At 37.8% G+C, this 25,694-nt stretch overlaps 1 protein-coding gene across 4 annotated transcripts in view; it reads left to right on the top strand.

Annotated features, from left to right (window-relative positions):
• Positions 1-25,694, top strand: part of LOC136874084 (platelet binding protein GspB) — a 636,502-nt gene that overhangs the window by 77,484 nt on the left and 533,324 nt on the right. For all 4 annotated transcript variants that reach the window (XM_067147621.2, XM_068227653.1, XM_067147622.2 and 1 more), the window contains exon 2: positions 4,869-5,083. In XM_067147621.2, the coding sequence (XP_067003722.2) occupies positions 4,914-5,083 (170 nt within the window). In that variant the 5' untranslated portion in view covers positions 4,869-4,913. The remainder of the gene's footprint in view (positions 1-4,868; positions 5,084-25,694) is intronic.

Here is a 25,694-nt window from a genome sequence, read left to right as displayed (position 1 = left end):
AGAAGACAGCTAAGGATAACATGATGGCAAGCATAATTGGCAGTCATACAAATTTTAGTGAAACATGGAAGGGTATGTATAGGTATTTTAAGGCAGAAACAGGTTCCAAGAAGGACATTCCAGAAATAATTAATGAACAAGAGGAGTGTGTATGTGAGGATCTTCAAAAGGCAGAAGTATTCAGTCAGCAGTATGTAAAGATTGTTGGTTACAAGGATAATGTCGAGATAGAGGAGGGGACTAAGGCCAAAGAAGTAATAAAATTTACATATGATAAGAATGACATTTACAATAATACAAAAGTTGAAAACTAGAAAAGCGGCCGGAATTGATCAGATTTCTGGGGATATACTAAAGACAATGGGTTGGGATATAGTACCATATCTGAAGTACTTATTTGATTATTGTTTGGTCGGAGGAGCTATACCAGATGAATGGAGAGTTGCTATAGTAGTCCCTGTGTATAAAGGAAAGGGTGATAGACATAAAGCTGAAAATTACAGGCCAGTAAGTTTGACATGCATTGTATGTAAGCTTTGGGAAGGCATTCTTTCTGATTATATTAGACATGTTTGTGAAATTAATAACTGATTCAATAGAAGGCAATTCGGTTTTAGGAAAGGTTATTCCACTGAAGCTCAACTTCTAGGATTCCAGCAAGATTCTGGAGGTCAAATGGACTGTATCGCGATTGACCTGTCTAAAGCATTTGATAGGGTGGATCATGGGAGACTACTGGCAAAAATGAGTGCAATTGGACTAGACAAAAGAGTGACTGAATGGGTTGCTATATTTCTAGAAAATAGATCTCAGAGAGTTAGAGTAGATGAAGCTTTGTCTGACCCTGTAATAGTTGAGAGGGGAGTTCCTCAGGGCAGTGTTATCGGACCTTTATGTTTTCTTATATATATAAATGATGTGAGTAAAGGAGTGGAATCGGAGGTAAGGCTTTTTGTGGATGATGTTATTCTCTATAGAGTGATAAATAAGTTACAAGATTGTGAGCAACTGCAACGTGACCTCGAAAATGTTGTGAGATGGACAGCAGGCAATGGTATGTTGATGAATGGGGTTAAAAGTCAGGTTGTGAGTTTCACAAATAGGAAAAGCCCTCTGAGTTTTAATTACTGCATTGATGGGGTGGAAGTTCCTTTTGGGGATCATTGTAAGTATCTAGGTGTTAATATAAGGAAAGATCTTCATTGGGGTAATCACATAAATGGGATTGTAAATAAAGGGTACCGATCTCTGCACGTGGTTATGAGGGTGTTTAGGGGTTGTAGTAAGGATGTAAAGGAGAGAGCATATAAGTCTCTGGTAAGACCCCAACTAGAGTATGGTTCCAGTGTATGGGACCCTCACCAGGATTACCTGATTCAAGAACTGGAAAAAATCCAAAGAAAAGCAGCTCGATTTGTTCTGAGTGATTTCCGACAAAAGAGTAGCGTTACAAAAATGTTGCAATGTTTGGGTTGGGAAGAATTGAGAGAAAGAAGAAGAGCTGCTCGACTAAGTGGTATGTTCCGAGCTGTCAGTGGAGAGATGGCGTGGAATTATATTAGTAGACGAATAAGTTTGAATGGCGTTTATAAAAGTAGGAAAGATCACAATATGAAGATAAAGTTGGAATTCAAGAGGACAAACTGGGGCAAATATTCATTTATAGGAAGGGGAGTTAGGGATTGGAATAACTTACCAAGGGAGATGTTCTATAAATTTCCAATTTCTTTGAAATCATTTAGGAAAAGGCTAGGAAAGCAACAGATATGGAATCTGCCACCTGGGCGACTGCCCTAAATGCAGATCAGTATTGATTGTATATATTGTATAAGATTTTTGTTTCAGATTCTGTTATCCAAATGAATTGTACGTATTTGAAAAGAATTGTAAAGGCTGAAACTTACCCCTATTTAATTGTTCGTTGTGTAAATTTATTCTAAATCTTCAAAAGATTGGTACATTTGGTGTGACCTGAAACCGAAAACGGTAGAGAAGGAAACAAACAAGTAAACTCCGTAACCAGAATAAATTGGACAGGGGTAAGTTTAAAAACAGTTTCTTTACGGCATAATAACTCCATGCAAGAAACATGTTTCCAGATTCTTTTAAATAACCAACACGTTCTTCTGCCGGTTTCAGGTCACACCAAATGTGCCAATCTTTTGAAGATTTAGAATAAATTTACACAACGAACAATTAAATAGGGGTAAGTTTCGGCCTTTACAATTCTTTTCAAATACGTGCGATTCATTTGGATAACAGAATCTTAAACAAAAATATTTTTAATTAATAATTATATCTTTCCTGCCGGTTACAGGTCGTACTTCAAACTATCCTTCTAAGTGAAATACTGAACAAATTCGACCATAGTTGGCATAAATTCTTCTAGCGGACAATAAGAATGATCTAGAAAAATGAAGGACAACACATAATCAAGACAAGTGAACTGTGCACTGAGTGAAACACAGCTGAAACTAATGAAGAACGATTGTATTGTCATAGAAAGAAGTTTAGGAAGTTTTTAGTTTAGAAATAGCTTTTTAATTTGTATATCTAATTTTAACATCCCCCTCCCCAACCCCCACCCTCCCTCACCATTAAGTGTTCTTTACCAAAAAAAAAATTTTTAATTATCAAATGTTTTTATATTCTTTCACCTAAGCTATAAGATAAGCAGCTGATGATGATTGCCAAGCAATTGAAACGTGTACTGCAGTTTTTTAATGACATAATTTAGCCTAAGGTTAAATAATAAAAGTATCGATCAGGTGGAAAAGTTTTTATTTAATTCTTACAATACATGATATCGGTCACAATGTTTACCACAAAGTTCACATATGCACATCGAGTCCGGGTCGTGGTATGTCTTCGACCTACAGATTATGTGATGGTAGCCATGGACTGCCATGGAATTTACAAAATGTCTCAGCTCCTGGTTTGTGCCTGTCCATGCTCTGTTCATCATGGCCTCTGAAGAGTAGAATTCGGGCCATATCTCCTTCTTTTTCTTCTCCCTCTCTAACCGCAGTTTCTTCCAGTTAACTGTGCAGGGCAGGTTGAATTTCCATCTTAGGTCCTCTATTAGAAATGTTTCTCTTGCAAGTTCGTACGCTAGTCTTGACTTGGTGTACTTTGAAATTCCGAGGGCTGCTTTCAAGAATCTGGCTTTCACTTTTTCCATTCGTATTAGGCCTTTATAGCTTAACTTTTCCCATGTTATCTCTATTCCGTATGTTAGAATAGGAACGATTTTGGCTTCAAAGAGGGCTATAGCTGTATCCAGGGAAAGTTTGCTTAATGACATGATGTCGTAGATGGCTTTGATTGCGGCAGCTGCTCGTTGTGTTGTGTGAATTCTGAATGAGTATGCCGTTGTCTGGACCGTTACGCCCAGATATTTGAAGCTGTTCGTAGTTTGTAGAGGTTCATGTTTGAGGTAAATTTTGTCCCTTGCGGATAGGCGTCCTCCTTTCTTGAAGACCATGTGTACAGTCTTTTCTGCGTTTATTTGCAGTCCGTTGTATTCAGCCCAAGTTCCTAGAGCATTTATTCCTTTCTGGAGTTCGTTAGTATCGTGAGTACCCATCACCATGTCGTCTGCGTATATATAAATCTAGAGGGACGGAGTGGAAGTTCTTATTGCTTGGACCACGTCATGTGTGGCTACGTTGAACAGAAGGGGACTAAGGGGGTCTCCTTGTAACACTCCGTTTGTCTGTATAATGGAAATATAAGTATGGTCACAAAAGTGATCTATGTACATGAGTAAGAAGCTAAATGTTATGTACATTACATAATAATAATAATAGTAGTAATAATAATAATAATAATAATAATAATAATAATAATAATAATAACAATAACAACCACCACCACAATCACACAACCTATTACACGTCATCATACACACGAAACAATCAGCGGTATTCAACAGGTAATCTCTACATGCAGTCTTAAATTTTTGATATTGAGTTTGAGTTCCTGACAGCAGCTGGGAGTGAATTCCAAAGTCGTGTCCCAGCCACAATGAAGGATCTGTTATATATTGAAGAGTGGTTGACGGGAATAGCGAGGAAAGTGCCAGATTTTGTGTTACAATTATGGAATGAGGATAATGAATGGAATTTTGAAGAGATGTATTTGGGTAGATTTTCCTTCTGAGTTTGATATATCAACGTAAGTACGTGTAATTTCCGTCGCCTCTCGGGTTTCAGCCAAGAAAGAAATGTGTAGCTAGGGGTTATGTGAGCATCGTAACTCATTTAAAAGCAAATCGAAGACTAGAGTTCAATGCTTGTTGAAGTTTCATAATTTGTTCATGGGTCGCATCAACGAGGACAATATCACAGTAGTCAAGAATTGGTAGTATCAAAGTTTGGAGTAGTTTTATCTTTACGTTTTGTGGCAAAATGTCCTGATGTCGTTTCAGAGGGTGTAGCATCGCGTACATCTTTCTACGTGTATTTCTTATGTGTGCAGACCAATCAAGAGTTTCAGTCATGGTCATACCTAGGTTCCTTACTTCCTTACTGAACGGGATTACGGTAGCATTTAATGTCACCGGAGGAATAGCGTAATTTTTATACATGATGTTTAATAATTTCTGAGAACCGATCATTAAAGATAGGTGGCTAGAAAGGAGATCAAGGAAACAACACAAACATAAACACAACGATGGTATTAAAAGCAGAGGGAGAAACAGAAAGGTGAGACATGAAAACACAAAAGGATAAAATCAAACTCCACATCTTCATAGCTGTGTTGCTACCTCTGCCCCTTGTAACCTGTTCTGGTGTGCATTCCTGTCTTCCTTCCTAGGTTGCGGTCTTCGATGATGACATTATAAAATAACTCCCTTTTTTTTCCAGGGTTGTCCATGCCTGATTCCTTGACAGAAAAATGTCAGGCATGCCATGAGCTGCCCAAAACCCAAAATTGAAGTGGTTCGCATGCCATCATCAGAGCAGGCCAAACTTCGGCCGCTGATAGAGGATGGCGTCCAGCTTCGAGCTGAATTTAAACACATTCGATGTGGGGATTACATCAGTTATCGGAGCTTGGAGTGGGATCGTGACTATTACAGGTACGGTCATGTGAATTTCAAGTGCACTGTAATTACATTTTGAAACATTATAATCTAAGTATATTCTGTACCACATTTCAGAACATTTTGTCATATAATGATAAAAAGAAGTCATAAAAGTAAATGCTTTTTGATACTTAGCCAGTAAAATACCTTTTATCGACAGAAGCAAGGAGGTTAGCTTGATTAGCTTAAGCAAGGTAAACCTTGAAAGAGATTTTTAAATAATCATATCAAACTTCGAGTTTGAAGTGTGGCAGTGAAAGTTGTACATGGATGATGACTAATGCAGAAAGAGATTGTATGTATGTTGTTGAAGCGATAAATTACAAAATAATTCTGCCTTGACATAGGTAGATCAGATCGTAATTGAAAAAACTGAATTGAGGTGATAGAGAGAGTGGACCTTTAGGAGAGGTGGTAGTATGCAACTAACTTGAGCAGTACAGCAAGAAAATTAATAATATAACTTACTTATAGAAGTAACGCAGAACTGTAGTAGTAAAATAATGCTGTATAGTATCTGGGCCCTCTCGCTGTGACTATGATGTATTTATTATTTAAATTGAAAATTCTCTTAAAATGTGTATACATTCACACAACTTGAAGTTGTTCCATAGTTATTTCTCCTTGTTCACATGGTGCAAAATATCAGTATGTTTATAAAATAAAATAAAAACAGTTATACGTGTCATGTACATACCTTAGTGAGTTCCACGTTAACCCTATGTAAGTGTGGAGAAAAATTAAACATGATTCATGTGGCCGGTCTCTAAGACCGGGAATTTCTATTTTGTTTGTTTATTAAATTGTGAATTTTAAGAATAGATGAGATGTCATACAAAATGTATTTATTCAAACTTACAGTAAAAAACAGACTTCTGTGTACAATCAGACCAATTAAGATAACATTAACAACAAAGGAAAAAATCAGAAAAGGGAATCTCAGGTAAAACCAAATCATTTAAATAACAAGAATGACAAAACAATATTGTGATACAAATATATCATACTTTATGTTGTATCAGTTTTGGCACATAATAAATCTATCTCTCTCTTTTTTTTTTTTTTTTTTTTTTTTTTCCAGTTTGCTTTACGTTGCACCGACACAGTTAGGTCTTACTGCGACGATGGGATAGGAAAGGGCTAGAAGTGGGAAGGAAGCGGCCGTGGCCTTAATTAAGGTCCAGCCCCAGCATTTGCCTGGTGTGAAAATGGGAAACCACGGAAAACCATCTTCAGGGCTGCCGACAGTGGGGCTCGAACCCACTATCTCCTGAATACTGGATACTGGCCACTCTTAAGCGACTGCAGCTATATATAAATCACATGTAAGTCTGTGGCTTATAAAGTAAGGTCTCCTGTAAGCATTTGCACGTTCACTCAGTCTTTGCATAACACTTCTATGTTGTAGGCACATGAACTCCCTGCACTTTCTACAATGGTATTTTGTCTTTTTGTTTTGTTTCCAAGTACACGCTTGACATCGTCCAAAGATACGTAGAGGCTGAGCATCTTGTGCCCTTTCAAGCTTGCAGACGACAGCAAACCTCTCGCACAGATCTTTTAGGATGTTAGTCATCGCCACGCGAGTGCGAAGGTGGCTTTGTAAAAGGGTCATTCCTAACCCTATAAGAAATTTTTGCCGTACTACATTCTGGGTTGGTGAATTCTGGCGTATAATAACTTGATTGTTTATGCCATCAGTGTTTATCAAAGGAATAAAATACCACCATAGGCTAACAATTTGTATTTCTGGCCACATCATAATTTCCAGAGAGCTGGTCTACGACATCGACACCACCTTTAGTTTTATTGTAATCCAGAATCATATCTGATTTCCCTGTTTCTTCATATATTAAGTCATCAACATGCATCGATAAAATTATTAACATGTTCTTTCGTTTATTAGGAATATGTGACAGAAGAGTGCAATCTTTACAAAATCCAAAGATGTTGGATGGGGTAGGCCTGGACTGTCCTTGAGTGAATTGAGGAAGAAGCTGGTGCTTGTTATTCCTAATGGTGCCTAGCAGCGTGAGTTTGTCCTAACTGGTAAACATTTCACAGAGCTCAACACTGATGAACCAGTTGTCCACTGTAACTTTCCTTCTTGTCCAGAAAGTAGGCTGTATTATTCTCTCCACTACATCTTTCGGGCTGTTACTTACAGGATACTGTGATCCTTCTGGCTGTTTTCCAATGTAGACTTCCATTTTTGAAGTATAAAATAGCTTTGCATCACACTAGGCATATACCTTGATGCCGTATTTGTTAGGTTTCGAAGCTATGTACTGCCGGAAGGCACCCTTTCTGTTACAACCAAATAGCATTTCATCAATTGTAGCGAACTGACTCAAGCTGAAACATTGTACACACTTGTGAAAAAACAATTCGAACAGACCACGAATTGGAGCCAGTCTATCTGAAAATATCCTCTGCTGCCTGGTCTGAACCTCGTCAAAACATATATGGCCGAGTAGGAAAGAGAAGCATTGCTAAGACATAACTAGCCGAAAGATTTCTGTGGAGTTTCCATCTGGGGAGAACAGTTCTTCTAAATTTAACTTACTGGATTTCTTTACACCGCTCAAAATGAGAAAGCCTAGGAGAGCTTCTATTTCTTTACAGTCGACCTCACGAACGTGATATTCTTGATTATATTTTCCTTTTGCATGAGTGGTAATATGTTGGTTGTAAATTTTACAATAATTTCAATTATTTCTTGATCGAAGAAATGTCGCCAAACCTCGAAAGGATTGGTCTTTCCTCCAACTGATTCTCTGACACCTGGAAGGTGTGTTATAATATTCTTCTGTCGTGTTGTAATATTTTCGGGAGGGGAATTAATTTTCCACTTCGTCCCATCCTTACCATAATAAAAGTGAGAGTCTTTACCACCTCCGTGATAATAGTGCCATCGCAAGGATTCTGCGTCTTTGTCAGGATCCAATTCTTGTTTACTTTCCGAATTCTCTTCTTAAACTTCCAGTATGTCCTCCTCGTCAGCATCTGAAGCATCATCTTGTTCCGGTTTAGATTCAGTGGAAACAGTTTAAGCCTTTGCAGTCGTTTTTGTTCTCTTTCATAGTCCGTTTTACATAAAATATATATAGTGTGAAAACAAAAGCTAAAGGTTTCCACCTATTCGATACCTTTAGCTTTTGTTTTACACTATATTGCTCTTCAGTACGGATTTATATGAAATTTATTACTTATGATTACGTAAAACATAATAGTAAAATATATGCTTGAATAATTGGTTCAATAATACTCAAATATGAAAGTGAAAGCATCACAAAAAATAGGGGCTGGAATCAACTTAAGGGGGGTGTAAAAGGATTTATGAGGATAAAAATAAAAAAGTGGACTTAAAACAATACACCCCTAAGGGGGTTTTGACTGAGGGGTGAGGAATGATGACAAAAATATGAATATATAAGAAAATGTTTGAATGATGAAGTTAAAATTTCAAATGATATCCTAGGTGTTAAATAACAGAAGGTTTGAAACAAATTTAATTGCTCAGAGAGTTAAGTGGGGGTTAAGATCTGAAACCAAATATATTAATTCCTTCCTCCGAAATGGTTTAACATACGAAGACAAAATTCCAAATAGTGGTAATATTTTAAATCATATGTGTGAAATAGGAAATATTTTTTAACGTTCCACCCCTAAAGTGTAAAATGAGGTTAGCTCCGAAAACAAAATTATTCATCCCTCCAAAACTGTTTGACGTACACAGTTCTAATTTTACGAGAAGGGTCTTCTTTTATGTCCTAGGTGTAAAATATCGTATACTTCAAAATATTTCTCCCCTAAGGTGTTTAGATGGTGGTTGATTCTCAAAACCATAATATTCATTCTTTCAAAACTGTTTTGAGTACAAATTATTATTATTTCTTTTTTTATGAAGGGTGTTTCTGTATCCTAGATGTTAATCTATATATTAAAAAAAATTTTGAAAACTAAAGTCAGTCAGTCCAGCCATTCTATCCGGTTGATTTCCTTCATTCTTTTTTTAACTGAAAGGTATTCATGCACAGATTTGTCATCAGGTACTATAAATCACTTAACTTCCGCCTTCCTCAAATTATTTAATTTTTTCAATTTTTTTGTCTTTTTGAAGCAATCATTGGTTCTAATTGAGGTACAGAGTTCGTTTTGACCTAAGAACACTCAGTGGATTAAGCTCTTTCATTTCAGCTCTTAACTATTCGAATTGGTTGATTATGAGCAAAGTTATGAATGGACATTCAATTTGACGTCTCATTTCTTCAACATTTTTTCTCATTGAGCACTCATATCTTTCGTTCTAACTGACGTACACAGTTCATTTTGGTCTAAAAACACTCAGTGGATCAAGCACTTTCTTTTGAGGCATTAACTACTTCAATTTGTAGATTCTGAGAAAAGTTGAGTACATTTATCTCCATGACTAAGATCTTTGAAGAACATTTTAACAGTTCGGCGCGTAGTGTTGTTCCAAGGAACGTTTAATTCAATTTCTTTGTGTGATGTATTTTCAAGTGTTTTGTTGACATAATATTACATTCTATTACCACAGCAGATCATGTGCTTTATTTCATTAACTCGAAACTTTGCAAATACATCTGTGAGGATAGTAATGAACAACACCATACATTGCGGGTGGAGCCAGCGGGAAACTGCTAGTAACTATTTAAAAACATTCACTCCTTAAAAAGTATTCATTCCTCCATTACTTTTCGACGTACAGAATGAAAATTTCACAGGTTGGTTACTGTTACATCCTAGATATTAAAAGATAGGGTTTAAAACATTCAAATTCTTCCGTATGGGGTTCGAATGAGTGTTTGATCAGAAAATAAATAATCATTTCTCCCAAAACCGTTTGACGTATGAACTGAGGGCGTATTTTACAGGCTCTGCTGACAGTGAACTCTCCAAGATGTAAAACTTTGAATAATAACTTTCAGTTTAAAACTGTAGCAAAGCACGGGTAACTTGCTAGTCTTATATATAATCAGCTAGATTTCATTAATTTCTTGCACCTTACAATGACATCTGAATTTGAAATTATTGTTTTCTAGCTATATTACCTGGCACTGCCCAGCCACTTTATGGAATGTTTAATTTTATTACCTGTTAATTATGTGTTAAGCTTGTAGATTTCATTATTATGATGTTAACTGATATTTTACAAACTATTTTATAGTTTAAGAGTTATTGTTATGGAGGCTGAACTTGGAAGTAAACGGCATGCAGAGTAACACATTTCATTTCACCAACCCCCAAAACTATTGATTCAACACTAATATTGGTCGTTTTTTTATAAATTTTTCATGTTGATTTTCTTCATTCTTTTTTTAACTAGTACACGAGGGGGAAACACTGGCAACCAGGAACAAGTTAGCTGGAAAATTTATAATGTCCAATAACGGACCATTTATATTGGTATTATAATCTAGAACACGTGAAACAGATGGAGAATCGCATGTGGGAATCTAATGGCCTCATAGAACGTCTTCATGACAAGATTGTGATCAATCTCAATGATGACAGCTCCAGCTCCGGTGATGATACCTCATGTGCTGACCCTGACTCTGATTCCAACTTGGGTGTGCAGCCACTCGATAGCAATACAGATTTTTTTTTTTTTTTTGCTAGGTCTTATGGCATTAATGAGACAGGAAAGGCTTAGGAATGGGAAGGAAGCGGCCATAGTCTTAATTAAGGTCCAGCCCCAGCATTTGCCTGGTGTGAAAATGACAGATTAATTACTGCGGCACAAGGTAAACTGACACTCAAACCTCCTACATGATGATGATGATGATGATATTTGTAATAATTCATTTATTGAAATATTGCTGGACAAAGCAGAGGTGGGACAGGATTTTGCCTGGATCCCCAACTTCCCCTGTCAGTTTCAAGTTAATTCCAGTACGAGTACATAATAATCACTTCTTTCGCTTATTCATCAATCGCTCGTGAGTAGCGTGACATACCTCTCCGGCAGGTTCATTTCAAATACTTGGAATGGATTACTTCGAATGGAATCAGGCCATATATTTAGATAATATCAGTGAATGATAAATGATACAATAATGTTGTATGTCTGATGATGATGATGATGATGATGATGATAATAATAATAATAATAATAATAATAATAATAATAATAATAATAATAATAATAATAATAATCGACAATGATAAACTTCGGCAAAGGGTCGAGGAGTTCCAGGAGAAGGCTAGACCAAATGATTGTGACTTTAACAGCGCCAAAAGTCTCCTTGTTGAGGCCGCCAAAGACGTTGCAGAAATCAAGAGAAGCAAAAAGCATGCGTGGTGGAATAGTACCTGCGAATCAGTCCTCCAAGAAAGACTCAATGTGTGGAAACAGTACTACTCTACGAAATCAGAAAATGATTGGGAAACCTACAAAACCCAACATGCCCAAGCCAAAATCTCTCATTGAAAAGACAGAACAAAACTTTAGGAAGAATGAAAGCAGAGAGTACTACAGAGCCTTCAAACGCAAACTCACTGGCTATAAACCACCATCTCTATGCTTTGAGCGAAAGGACCACACACTGGCGATGTCAAATGAAGAAAATTGCAGCATTCTGGCAGATTACTTCAAGAATTTACTTAATTGCTCTAAACCGCAAAGCGCCATTGAGACCAAGGAACCCTTACTCAGGTACCCATATTCCAGACCACCCGACAGAGATGAAATCAAGCGCCACATTGCCCGTCTCAAAAATAACAAAGCGCCGGGGTAAGACTCAGTAGTAGCAGAACTATGGAAATATGCCCCAGAGGAATCACTTGATATCTTGCAAAAGCAAATAGAAGAAATTTGGAACAGGGAGACCCTACCCGAAGATTGGAAAATAGCTTTGATCCATCCATTACACAAAAAAGGCAGCATGAAGAACATCAACAACTACAGAGGAATATCTTTGCTACCCGTGACTTACAAAATTCTATCACTTGCCATCCTGGAGCGTTTGGAAGCACAAGTCGAACATCAAATAGGTGAATACCAAGGAGGGTTCAGAAAAGATCGCTCAACAGCTGAACAGATCCAAAATCTCAAAACGATCATCAGATATTGTACACTAAGGTCCAAGCAGTATGTGTCTGTCTTTGTGGACTTTAAGAAAGCGTACGACTCCACTGACTGGGAAGTCCTGCTAAACATCTTAAATGAATTTGGAGTTGATTTGAAACTGCTGGCATTAATTAGAGCCACCCTGACCAATACATTATCCAAGGTGAAGTTCCACGGATGTCTCTCGCATTCCTTTGACATCAAAACAGGAGTCCGACAAGGTGATGGGCTGTCCCTGATACTCTTCAACTGTGTTCTTGAAAAGATCATCAGAACCTGGCGGGTGAGATTACAGGAAACCAACTACAGTCCATTGAGAATAGGAACCAAATCCAAGGGGATCGCAACAGACTGCTTATCATTTGCCGATGATATTGCTGTTCTCTCAACCGACATAGAAACCGCTACAGCTCAAGTAGAAATTTTAAAGGAAATTGCCGAACAAACTGGTTTGCAGATATCGTTTGAGAAAACAGAAGTAATGACTAACATCAAAGAGGCTCCACCAAAACTCCATACAAAATACGGGGACATCACCCGAGTAGACAAATTCAAATACCTGGGTGAGATCATCATGAAAAATGGACTGGACAAAGAAGCACTTCAGGAGCGAGTACGCAAACTGGAAATAGCCTACCAAGCATCCCGCACAATCTACAACAAAAAATACCTTTCCCAAAACACCAAGATACGTCACTATGAAACAGTTCTGAAGGCAGTAGTTCTATATGCAGCCGAAACCCTGTCTCTAAATGCCAACAAAGGACTCCTTGAAGAACTGGAGAAAAGAGAATGCAAAATTGTGAGAGGAATCTTGGGATCAAAGTACAGAAATGGAAGCTATCAAAAGAGATCCAACAAGGAAGTCTACAGCAAAATAGAGAAAATTACCGACACAATCAGAAAAAGATGGGCACGATTTTACGGTCATCTGAAAAGATTGTACAGAAGAAAGTTAACTAAAAAAATCTTTCACTTTTTTGATTCAAACCCCAAAACCACAATTCCCTGGTTTAGGAATACCAAAGAAGACCTGCAAATGCTACATATCTCAGCTGAAGATGCCCTTAACAGAGATCTCTTCCGCAAGAAAATATTGACAAACGGGCTAAACTAAGATGAGCAACCGAAGAAAAGACACGGTGCCCCTTGGACAGAGAAGCGTAAGCAGGCCCACTCGCAAAGAATGAGGGAAATTTCGGCTCTAAAGAAGGCCAAGTTCAGTGTCAAATGCAACAAGACTTAACGTGGTCCTTGATGGCCCCAGCGAATTATATATAATAATAATAATTGCCTCTACGCCGCACATTTAAATCTTGCGCCTAAAAGAACTGGAGGAAACGTGAACTTGAAAACAGATGTACTTAAAGCTTTACTCAGAAGATGTAACTACAGAAATCTGATGAAATTTTGTTATTTTGAAGTTTCTTGAACTGACTGTATTTCTACTTGTTTTGTTTGCCCTTCATCAAGAAGTTTGGACATTCTTCCATAGATGTCACTACCAAAACTATGACCATGCACGCTGGTGCGAAGTGAACAAACTTTTGATTTAAAGAAGTTTTGTATTCATAAGTTTTTTTAACTAATTGATGTTCCTTTATTTTTTGGGTTGGCAATATTTATCTTTTCTTTCCGCCAGTTTTGAATTTAGCCAGTCACGAATTTTTGTAATTAATTTTCAACCTATCACAACCTCCTTCTTCGATTTGGAGTGTAACCATTTAAATTGTCCAGTAAATTGAGAGGGTGTGGCTGGTTTATTCGTGAAAGGTCTCGATCTTTCCCCGAGGGTTTATAAACTGCGGATTTTCATGTGTCTTGGCCATTTGATCATCATCTAACTAAGTGTGCGTGTCAAGCAGGAGGCGGGAGGCACCTCTTTCATCAGGCAGCAGTACACCGACAAGGTAATGGCCTCTTAACATCTTTATTTCTTGCTAGCTCTGCAGTTTAACCTGAGGGAAGGTTCGAAACTTTAGCTATAAAACCAACTTCTCTAAAATGTAAATCTCCTTTCGACTCGTGTAAAAATTTCATAAATCCTTAACTGTAAACCGGGGATAGAGAGTGATATACCCTCTCGAGCTCCCCTTCATCTTGGTTTGAGGTGCTGCGTTTTGTCTCTCCAATGTATTAAAGTTATCTCCATCCGAGCAACCTCAGTAGTTCGGGATTAGCCCCTGTTTTGTCGGCCTAGTGCCCCCCTTTTTTTGAGCTCATTCTTCGACTCCATTCAAGTTGTACTCCGGCCGTTTATTTAACCTGTTCTTTTTCACTAAGGCCCTGTAAGTTGGATACTAGATACCTCTGTGTAATAAGATTTCTATTTGTAAATAATGCCTTGTAAGGCCAGGGTTTATTAGATTTTCATGTTATGTCGCCTTGAGTAGGCTGGGAATACTGAGAGCACCTTAGCTCTTTTTCAAGTGTTGTAAAAGTGCCTCTGGGAGGCCTGATATTGTAGTTTAAGGAGCTAGTGCTCCATGTATTAGGGGATTTCTGCCCTTTGAACAAATTTGTGCTCTTGGTAAATTTGAGCTGGGAACTCAAAAATTGTAAAACTAGGGGCTTGTAGCCCAAGAGAGTTACAAGTACGGTAATCTCAGATTTTCCTAAGTCTTGTTTCTAAATTGCTATGCATTGTTATCTCACTAAGTGAAAAGTTGTTAAATTTGTTGTTTTAGAATAATATAACCTTCAGTTAAGTTTTTAAATTCTTTTCTTGACATTGTAGTTAGACCCATTCACCCCGGCATCATCTTTCACCTCTGCGTTCCACGGGTAACTCGTAACAATAATATTAATAATAATAATAAAAATAATAATAATAATAATTTCATTAATATAATGCCTACTGTGTATGTCAAAATAATTCGTTTGCAATGCTTTAAGTGTGAAATTGTAGTTAGTACATTAAAAATGTAATTCAGTAAATTAATTGTTTTAAGATGTAAGCCGTTAAGTGTATGGGATTCTAACATGCATATGTTATTGTATTAATTCTTTTAAATGCACTCGAGGTACAATCTGTGAGCTGTGCTGTATTATAGTGCTGGAGTACAACTTTCAATTGTGCGCCGGTTCATTTGCCAACAACGACGAGTGTAACGAGACAACGACGTTACTTCTGCTTTGGTCTGTTCAAAAGGTGGTCCGGAGAATGGTGACAATCTATCAATCATGGTCAATCCAATCTTGGTGCGGATTTGTAATCAAATAAATTACATAAAATTACTTATCATAAAAAGCTACCTATTGGATTTCATTCAGACCACTTCCTAAACACTCTCAGGAGTATTAAGAACAAATAGTGAAATTTTCAGCAAAATTGGTCCAGTAGTTTTTGATTCTATTCAGGACAAACAATCAAACTGACATAGTTTCACTTATATATATATATGCACTCATGTTCATAAAAACCAGAACACCTTGTAAGGATAGAGATAGGAAGTTCATATTCACAGGACATGTGCATTAGCATGTTCTGGAGAAACGACTAGCATTTGAACCATGTTGGCCCTCAGGTTCAAGGTCCACATCAATATCTCGGTGGACCACAACTGACTGGTAACATGCACTTGCGGCTCTCGTCGCTATAAACCGAAGGTAATGGATCAGTATGACTTGAGCAGACGTGCAGGATGCCTCAAAGACGTATGCGAGAACTGTACCATCAAGTGAGTGAGTTTGAAAGAGGGCGCATTATTGGCATGAGAGAACGTGATGCATCCATCCGGGAAATTGCTGCTCATGTGGGACGAAGTGTATCGTCAGTGCAACAGGTGGGTACAGAATTGTTCACAGAAGGCCGTAGAACACGACAAGATGGGTCTGGTTACACCACACAGAACACCCGCCAAGAAGATTAACACCTCATTCAAATGGCATTACAGGACAGATCTGTGTCGTCCTCGGCTCTGGCATAACAGTGGAACAGTGTTACACAACGTACACTATCAGGAGTGCAGTCCGTCACCATTTATTACGGTCTGGGTTACCAGCACGTCGTCTGCTTCTCTGCCTACTGTTGACTAATGTGCATAAACATGGAGCAACTTGGAGCAACCGAAATCAAGGCACTAAACTCACGAAAGGGAAACCTTCTATGGATGTGCAAATCATGTCGTTTTAGGCTTCAAAACTATGGTCTATGCAAAACTTCGCAAGAAGAATCAGAAATCGCCAGAAACTATAATAGCAATTATAAAGAATTAAAGGATAAAATAGAAGAACTAGGTGAAACATTAATGACAAAAATGACCCTTTTAATGGAGACACAACTTATGCAAACTGACCTACTAACTACAATAACTTCTACAACTCCACAGCAAAATAACACAGAATTTGCCCAAACATCTAGATCATCAGTTATAAAGGGAAGAAGTCACCTGGAAATACAAAGGAACAAAACAACAACAGGAGAGGATGCAGAAACGGATACACATTGCAAAATCAATGATATCACAACGAATAAGAATGTGGAAATGGGAAAAGTGAATAACACAGGAGCACCCCGACAAGATAATATAACCAGAAAAATGAAAGGGATGGGTAATGAGCCCACAATAATTGGAACAATGAGCAATAGCGAGCTCCAAGCTGGAGAAAGAAAGGCCTGGTTTTACATAGGAAAACTCCACAGAGATACTACGGAAGAAAAAATTAAGGAACATCTTCAAAAACAAGGAATAACAAACCAGGTAACTTGTGAAGAATTACAAACTAAAGGATATTTCAAAGCCTTTAAAATCTCCATCCCGCTTGCGGAAAAAGAACGAGCCATGGAACCAGTTTTCTGGCCAGCCGGCGTGCTAGTAAGACAGTTTCGTTTTCGAAACAGAAGGCAAGAAGGCGCAAAATTTCAATAGGTTAATGAACACATTAATCAAAAAAGATAACTCTGATTCAGGAAACCTCACACTTGACTTGATTTTATGGAATGTAGAAGGAATAAGAGGTTTGCTCTCAACAATCCCAGAAAATCCTTGGGCAGGACATGATATAATTATAATCACAGAAACAATGCTGACAGAAAAGATGGATACGCCAGGCTACTACAGCAAACATGCACTATCAATTAAGAAGGATCGAGGAAGGCCAGAAGGAGGAGTGACCTGCATGTACAACAACAAAATGGGTAGACTGATAGACACATTAATAGATGAAAACTTAGTAATCTTGAAAGCAGAAGAAATTACTATAGTAGGAACTTATATTAGTCCGTTGAGAAAAGTGGAAGACACTGTCGAGCAAATAGCCAAAATTCTAGCACTTACTGACAAGGACAAAAATGTAATACTAGCTGGAGATTTTAATTGTCGTCTGGATAAACAGACTAGCAAAACAGATATCGTATTAGAAATGCTGTTCACGGAAGGATACCGTCTAATCAATAAAAGCGAAGAAGTCACCTACTTGGCTCCAAACGGTTCCAGTACCATTGATTTAATTTTCTACCGAGGAAGAAATATTAAATTGATAAGACATCAGATTATGAGAAATCAAGGTATTGCCGCACAAAGGAAACATCTACCAGTATCGACAAATTTCTTAATCAGACAAGAGGTTCCACACGAAACAGAGAATATAAGCATAAGATCAAGAAATATAGACGAAAACAAACTCAGGGAAAACAGCCAAAGAATAGAAGAGACCCATCAGCTCATCGAGGAAGGTAATCTCGAAACAGCTCTAGATGCCATCAATGGAATAATAAGGGATTCTTTGTTCCACAAGAAACCTCGGAAGTCCAAAGAATGGTTTGACGAAGAATGCTACATAGAAAGAAGAAAAACGCTCAACTTACTACATATAGCCAGAAAACTTAAAACTGTAATCACCTTACAAGCGTACGCGATACAACGAAGAAACTATAAACAATTACTGAAATCGAAAAGGAACAACTATACCGAAATGCAGGCACAACAGAAAGCCCAAGAAGCTTTAAGAGATCCTTTTGTAGCTCTAAAGAGGAAAAGGATGAATCCAACGAATCAAATAAACATGAATAATTGGGAAACCCACTTTAATAATGTACTAAATACAGGAAGACGAACATTAGCACTAGAAGTCGCAAAATGTTCTACAAAACATCTAGAAATAACAATAGATGAAGTGACGAGAACAATTCAAGATACTAAAAAATACAAAGCAGCCGGTCCGGATGGAATTTACAACGAGAATCTAAAAGACACTCTACAATTGCTAGCACCTTATTGGACCAAACTATTCAATAAATGTCTAGAAACAGGTAGAATTCCGGAAAGTTGGAGGACGTCCTATATAAAAATCTTATACAAGGGAAAAGGAGAACCTGATGACGAAAACTCGTATAGAGGGATAGCGCTAGAGAACAACATCATGAAAGTATATACAAAAATCATTAATCAAAAACTTAACGAACTAATAGATGATCATCTCCCAGAAGAACAATTCGGTTTCAGGAAAGGCAGAGGAACTCTACAAGCTGTCGCTAATTTATTAGATGAGGTGCAAGAAGCACTTAGGCACCCAAAAGGAAAATTTTATGCTATATTCATTGACTTCAGCAAGGCTTTCGACATGCTCAACAGATCAAAATTAATGGAAAAATTAGACGGCATGATTGGAGCAGACAACGAACTTAAGATTATAATAAATAACCTTCTAGCCTATAATAGCGTGAGAATAGATGATGGGGTATCACTCTCTTCCCCCATCACTCAAACAAACGGTGTGTTACAAGGAGACCCCATTAGCCCTACGCTTTTTAACGTAGCTACAAAAGACATCACAAGAATAACAGATAATTTGACAACAGTGCTGTATGCCTACGCAGATGACATGATAATAGGTTCGAGAAACAGAGAAGACCTTCAGATCGCAGTAGACAGACTACAGGAATGGGCCGAAACAAACGACTTCCAGGTTAATAAGAACAAAACAGTCTGTATGGTCTTCAGAAAAGGAGGAAGAATAGCAGCGACAGATAGAATTTCATATGCAGGGGTAGATTTAACTACAGTAAATAATTTTCGCTACCTTGGCATCACTCTACAAACGTCAGGATCCTCATTCAAAATACATGTGAGGGAAAGAGCAGCAGCAGCAATAAGAGGAATTTACGATATACAAGACCCAACCAGAATATCAATAGGTTCAGCAATGAAACTTTTTCATGCAAAGATACTACCCATTCTGACATATGGCATAGATTTAATCTGGGACAAATTATCAACATCTGACATAACTACCCTTGAAAAAGTGAAAGCTACCTTCCTGAAAAGAATATTAGGTATTTCTAAGACATCTCCATCTAGACTAGCTTATGAACTAGCTCAGGAGCCTTTTCTTATCGAGGACCTTAGATATCTTTCTGTGCCATCGACACCCCAAGCCACTGCTCACCTAAATCTGAGGTTAACCAAAAGAGAAGAAATCTGGCCGGAGTTCTACGTGACGGATGCTATGACAAACAGAGACTGGATGGGCCCAAATAAGATCATGCGCAGCGCTATCAACAGGCTGGCAGTACATGGTTTCCATCATAAGCTATGCGTAAAAGAGACATATCACGATCCAAGCGACGAATGCGTGTGCAAACTGTGTGAGAAAATATGTGAACGATACCACTTCAATAAGTGTAGCAAAAGAGAAAAGTCCTTACATGAATATAGTAAAGAGTAGAAAATTTACATATGGCCATTGGCTGCAATAAAACTTTATTATAAACATGCTAGACTGAAATGGTGTATGGAACGACGTCACTGGGGACAGAAATGGCAGCAGATAGTGTTTTTAGACGAATCCAGGTTCTGTTTGTTTCCACAGCCAGAGGCATTATATTGACTGCATTCGCACAAGACATAAAGCGCCAACTCAAGGCCTTAATGGTGTGGGGTGCTATTGGATACAACCACAAATCATAGCTGGTGCGTGTCCGGGGCACTGTGACCAGTTTGACTTATGTGAATGACATTCTGTGACCTGTAGACATACCCTTTCTGCACGACAACCCAGATGCCACATTTCAGCAGGACAGTGCTCGACCACATGTTGCTGTATTACATGTTATAATTCTCATATTTTGCTCCGTATTGAATTGTCCAATAAACTCGGAGAAATATTAAACATTAATATTTTCTTGACTTTATTCACATGTTGCTGCACGAACACGTGCCTTCTTGTTGTCATAGGATGTCAGAATGTTGCCCTGGCCCACCAATCACCGGACTTGTCGCCAATCGAAAATGTGTGGGATATGGTGAAACGACGGGTGCAGTGCTGTGACCCAATGCCGACCACCAAAGATGAACTGTGGAACCAGGTGAATGCAACATGGATGGCTATACCCCAGAACGCCATTGGCGCCTTATACACGTCAATGCCGTCACGTATGGAACAAGTTATCAGTGCTCATGGAGGACCCAGTACTTACTAAGAAACAGGACACATGCTGAACCTAGGTGACTGAAATGCTAATCATTTCTGCAGAACATACTAATGAACATATCCTGTGAATACGAACTTCTTATCTTTAGTCTTTCAAGGTGTTCTGTTTTTAATGAACATGAGTGTGTGTATGTACATATACTGTATTATTAAATTTAAATATCATAGAAATGTCTTCAAATTTGACCAGAAATTTCAAAAATTTAATAATATATTCCATACAGCTGACTGAATTTGGATACATTCTTTAATAATTACAAAATTGTATGTGATAGATGACCAAATGCTTGTTGACCTATATGTCCTACAGACAAATTCTGCATGCCAACATTCATTTCATTATTACAACCATTGCTGATATTTGGAGCTTGATTAGAAAACCTGTTTCTCTTATTAACATTTGTAATCACATTACTAGTAACGGCTTGATGTAAATTAACTTTAACTTCAGCATATTCATCAACACAGTGAGGTTTATACAGGGTCGTAACTTGGGGTGTTCAATGGAATTTTTACAGAAGAAAATACACAGAAACTGACGATAAACAAGCGACAGTCTACTCAGTTGGTTGGCTCTTTTGAACATTTGTAGGAACATAATGAAAAAACCAACAGGTCTCTTGAATCTGTTTTCTAAGAAGCCTCGAAATTTGGATTTTAGATCGTAATCCGAACATACCATGCTGTTGACCTTGATCATATACTGCTGTTATTCTGTATTTAAATGTAAGATTTTTGTAGTGTACTGGTACTGCAATCTTAATATCATCATAATGCGCTTGTATCATTGTCCTTATAATGAGACTCATGCATGCACGCATCAGAAACGCACAAGCACCTTCATTATGTTCTATCATAATTTTGTAACTATAACCCCCACTGTTGGTTGATCCTGGTTCTGCTACTGGGATTATCAACAGAGCACTCCTGATTTATTAAAGAAATCACTAATATCACAAAGCAATGACATAGGTTTATCCTGTAATTCAACACACTCTTTCTTAACTTCAGGTGTCCGACTCGTTGGCTGAATGGTCAGCATACTGGCCTTCGGTTCAGAGGGTCCCGGGTTCGATTCCCGGCCGGGTCGGGGATTTTAACCTTAATTGGTTAATTCCAGTGGCCCAGGGGCTGGGTGTTTGTGCTGTCCCCAACATCCCTGCAACTCACACACCACACATAACATTACCCTCCACCACAATAACACGCAGTTACCTACACATGGCAGATGCCGCCCACCCTCATCGGAGGGTCTGCCTTACAAGGGCTGCAATCGGCTAGTAATAGCCACACAAAATTATTATTATTAACTTCAGGTAGAAGATTTAAATGTTAATGTATCCCCAGTGTAATCCACATAATGATTCAACTGGTTTTTAATTTTCTTAAACTATGTTGGAGAACTCTCTTCCTATTTAAAAAAAGAAAAGAAAATAGTGATTTAATCTCATTAATTTTGTTTAGATACAAAGGGCAAAGAGTCACATGTTTCCTTTTCCATGAATTCCAGAACAATTGGAGATTGCTCTATGTTCTTGATACTTAATATCATATACTATTTCCGAGGGAGAACCCCCACCTCCCCCCCATTAGTATCTCCAAAGACAATTTCATGCTTTCTCAGGAAATTCAAGATTGGTAGTTGACGATAGAATATTATGAAAAAAATAGGCCAAAGAAGTAATATGATTAGCAGAATTAATCAATTAATTAATTTTTTTATTTTTAAATATTGTTCCGTAAGTACACCAGTGCAATCAGTAAGAAACAAACCATTTTCTGCTACCAGTGTAGTGTACTCAATAAAGCACCATATGAGGAGAGAGACAGTTTAAGGCTAACTACAAACAAACAAACAAACAAACAAACAGACAAACAAATAAACAAACAAACAAACAAACAAACAAACTAACTAATCAGTTCACTTCTCAAGAGGAATCTGTGGAAAATGTATAAAGGCTGAGTCTTTATACCTGGTTTATTCCTATTCATTCCTATTTAGTGCAATCACAAGTCATAAAACATGTTTAAATAATAATTAATTTAATTTAGAATTTACCAAATATAGAAAATATTAAATGAAGTTTATCTCCTTGAAATGTCTCAAATACACTAATTTAAATTATTCTTATTTGCTAAATTCTCAAGTATTTATTTGGTTGGTCGGTCCGTCCGTCGGTCCGTCCGTCCTTCCATCAACTCTAATCCTGCCTCTGATTGAATTAATAAATCAGCCCAGCTACCCAAGTAGAATATTATGAAAAAATAGACCAAAGCTTGCAGCTGCCAACTACGTGAGGGATGGTTTGCCATGGGGCATCATAGTCTCATCCTGGTGACGTTAAACAGTTACGCGTGTCGAGTGAGTCCATGCATCTTCCATGGCCCGTCCAAACTCTGTTAAGGGTGACCCACTGCCTGTGTAGTAGATGAAATCCACTAGCAATTTGCACACCAGAAATCATGTTGTGAAAGGACAAGTTTATTGAAGATTCTCAGCAGTCTTTCCAAACTTTCACAATGTTAAAGTTGTTGTGATTTATCAGCAGCATCATGCAAAGTTGGGTGGTGTAACTTCAGCCTTTGAAGTTTGAGTACAGGGATGTCTTCTTGTACCAGTAGTTGGTTTTTTATATTACGGATTTTATGGTACTCTCGTAAGAGGGCATTCGATCTGTGCAGATCAGGTGGCATTATTCCCATGAGCACCCAAAGCCAATAGACTGGTGTGGATCTGATTGTGCTTGAAATAAGGCGCATGCTTGTTGTTCAGCTGTGTATCAACATATCATCCATAGGTATAACCTTAAAGTACCCTACACATGACCCCTACTTGGTGCTAAGCGAGCAACAATATTCTGGCAGCCAATCTACCTGAAAAGATCTCCTGGCTATCACATGATGACAAACAGGGTTAAAAGTCAGATTGTGAGTTTCACAAATAGGAAAAGTCCTCTCAGTTTCAATTACTGCATTGATGGGGTGAAAGTTTCTTATAGGGATCATTATAAGTACATAGGTGTTAATATAAAGAAAAAATCTTCATTGGGGGTAATCCCATAAATGGGGTTTAAATAAAGGGTACAGATCTCTGCACATGGTTATGAGGGTATTTAGTGGTTGTAGTAAGGATGTAAAGGAGAGGGCATATAAGTCTCTGGTAAGACCCTAACTAGAGTATGCTTCCAGTGTATGGGACCCTCACCAGGATTACTTGATTCAAGAACTGGAAAAAAATCCAAAGATAAGCAGTTCAATTTGTTCTGGGTGATTTCTGACAAAAGAGTAGTGTTACAAAAATGTTACGAAGTTTGGACTTGGAAGACTTGGGAGAAAGGAGACGAACTGCTCGACATGCTATTTACCAACTGATGAGCCCAACTTAGCACACTGGGGCGAACCGCTGGCAACCAGGAATGAGTCAGCTGGAAATTTTATAATGTTCAATAACGGACCATTTATATTGGTATTAAGTGATACGTTCCGAGCTGATAGTGGAGAGATGGCGTGGACTGACATTAGTAGACGAATAAGTTTTAGCAGTGTCTTAAAATGTAGGAAAGATCACAGTATGAAGATAAAGTTGGAATTCAAGAGGACAAATTGGGGAAAGTATTTGTTTATAGGAAGGGCCGTTAGGGATTGGAATAACTTACAAAGAGAGATGTTCAATACATTACCAATTTCTAAGTAATCATATAAGGAAAGGCTGGAAAACAACTGATAGGGAATCTGTTACCTGGGCAACTGCCCTAAATGCAGATCAGTAGTGATTGATTGATTGATTGATTGATTGATTGATTGATTGATTGATTGATTGATTGATTGATTGATTGATTGATTGATTGATTGATTGATTGATTGATTTCTGCCATTTTGGAGTGATAGTAGATTTGTAGATCGTCAGTATACAAGTGGTATTTACAGTGTCTTAGTTGTGTCAGTGTATCACTAATATGCAGAACAAAGAGAAGTTGTCCAAGTGCTGAGCCCTGAGGCACTCCTGATTATTTCATCAGATGACCTATTCTGAAGAATTACACATTGTTTTCATTTGGTAAGATATGAGAGAAGGAATTCTAGAGCTGTCTCTCCAAGGAGAAGTGATTTCAATTTTGCAACCAGTATTTCTATATTTACCATGACAAAGACGCTGCTAAAATCAAGAAGTGCAAGAAACGTCATCAGTCTTTGTCATCTAGAAATATAGCCACCCATTCAGTCACCCATTTGTCTAGACCAGTTGCACTCATTTTTGCCAGTAGTCTCCCATGATCTACCGTATCAAATGCCTTAGATAGGTCAATTGCTATACAGTCCATTTGACCTCCTGAATCCAAGATATCTGCTGTATCTTGCTGGAATCCTACAAGTTGAGTTTCAGTGGAATAACCTTTCCTAAACCCGAACTGCCTTCTATCGAACCAGTTATTAATTTTGCAATCATGTCTAATATAATCAGATAGAATTCTTTCCCAAAACTTACATGCAATGCGTGTCAAACTGACTGGCCTGTAATTTTCAGCTTTATATCTATCACCCTTTCCTTTATACACAGGGGCTACTATAGCAACTCTCGATTCTTTTGGTATATCTCCTTCATGCAAGCGAAAATCAGATAAGTACTTCAGATATGGTACTATATCCCAACCCATCGTTTATGGTATATCCACAAATCTTATAAATTCCAGCCACTTTTCTAGTTTTCAACTTGTTTATGCTATTGTAAATGTTGTTGTTATCATTGATAAACATTACTACTTGTATAATGTTAGTCACCTCCTTTGTCTGGACATTATCCTTAAAACCAACAATCTTTACATACTGCTGACTGAATATACATACCCTTCCAGTTTTTATTAAAATTTGTATGACTGCCAGTTATAGTTGCCATCATGTTATCCCTAGGAGACTTCTTTGCTAGATTCAATTTTCTGGTAAGTCCCTTCAAGTCCCTTTATCCTGACTTCCACAGCCATTTCTTACTCTATTCATTTCCAAACTGCTCCTCCTCCTCCTTGGTCTCTTCACTTCTTTGTTATAATAAGGTCGGTCTTTACCATTCCTTACCACCTTTAA

This window comes from Anabrus simplex, chromosome 5 (genome assembly GCF_040414725.1).
Source record: "Anabrus simplex isolate iqAnaSimp1 chromosome 5, ASM4041472v1, whole genome shotgun sequence".
Lineage (NCBI taxonomy): Eukaryota > Metazoa > Arthropoda > Insecta > Orthoptera > Tettigoniidae > Anabrus > Anabrus simplex.
This window is presented reverse-complemented; position numbering and strand designations above follow the sequence as displayed.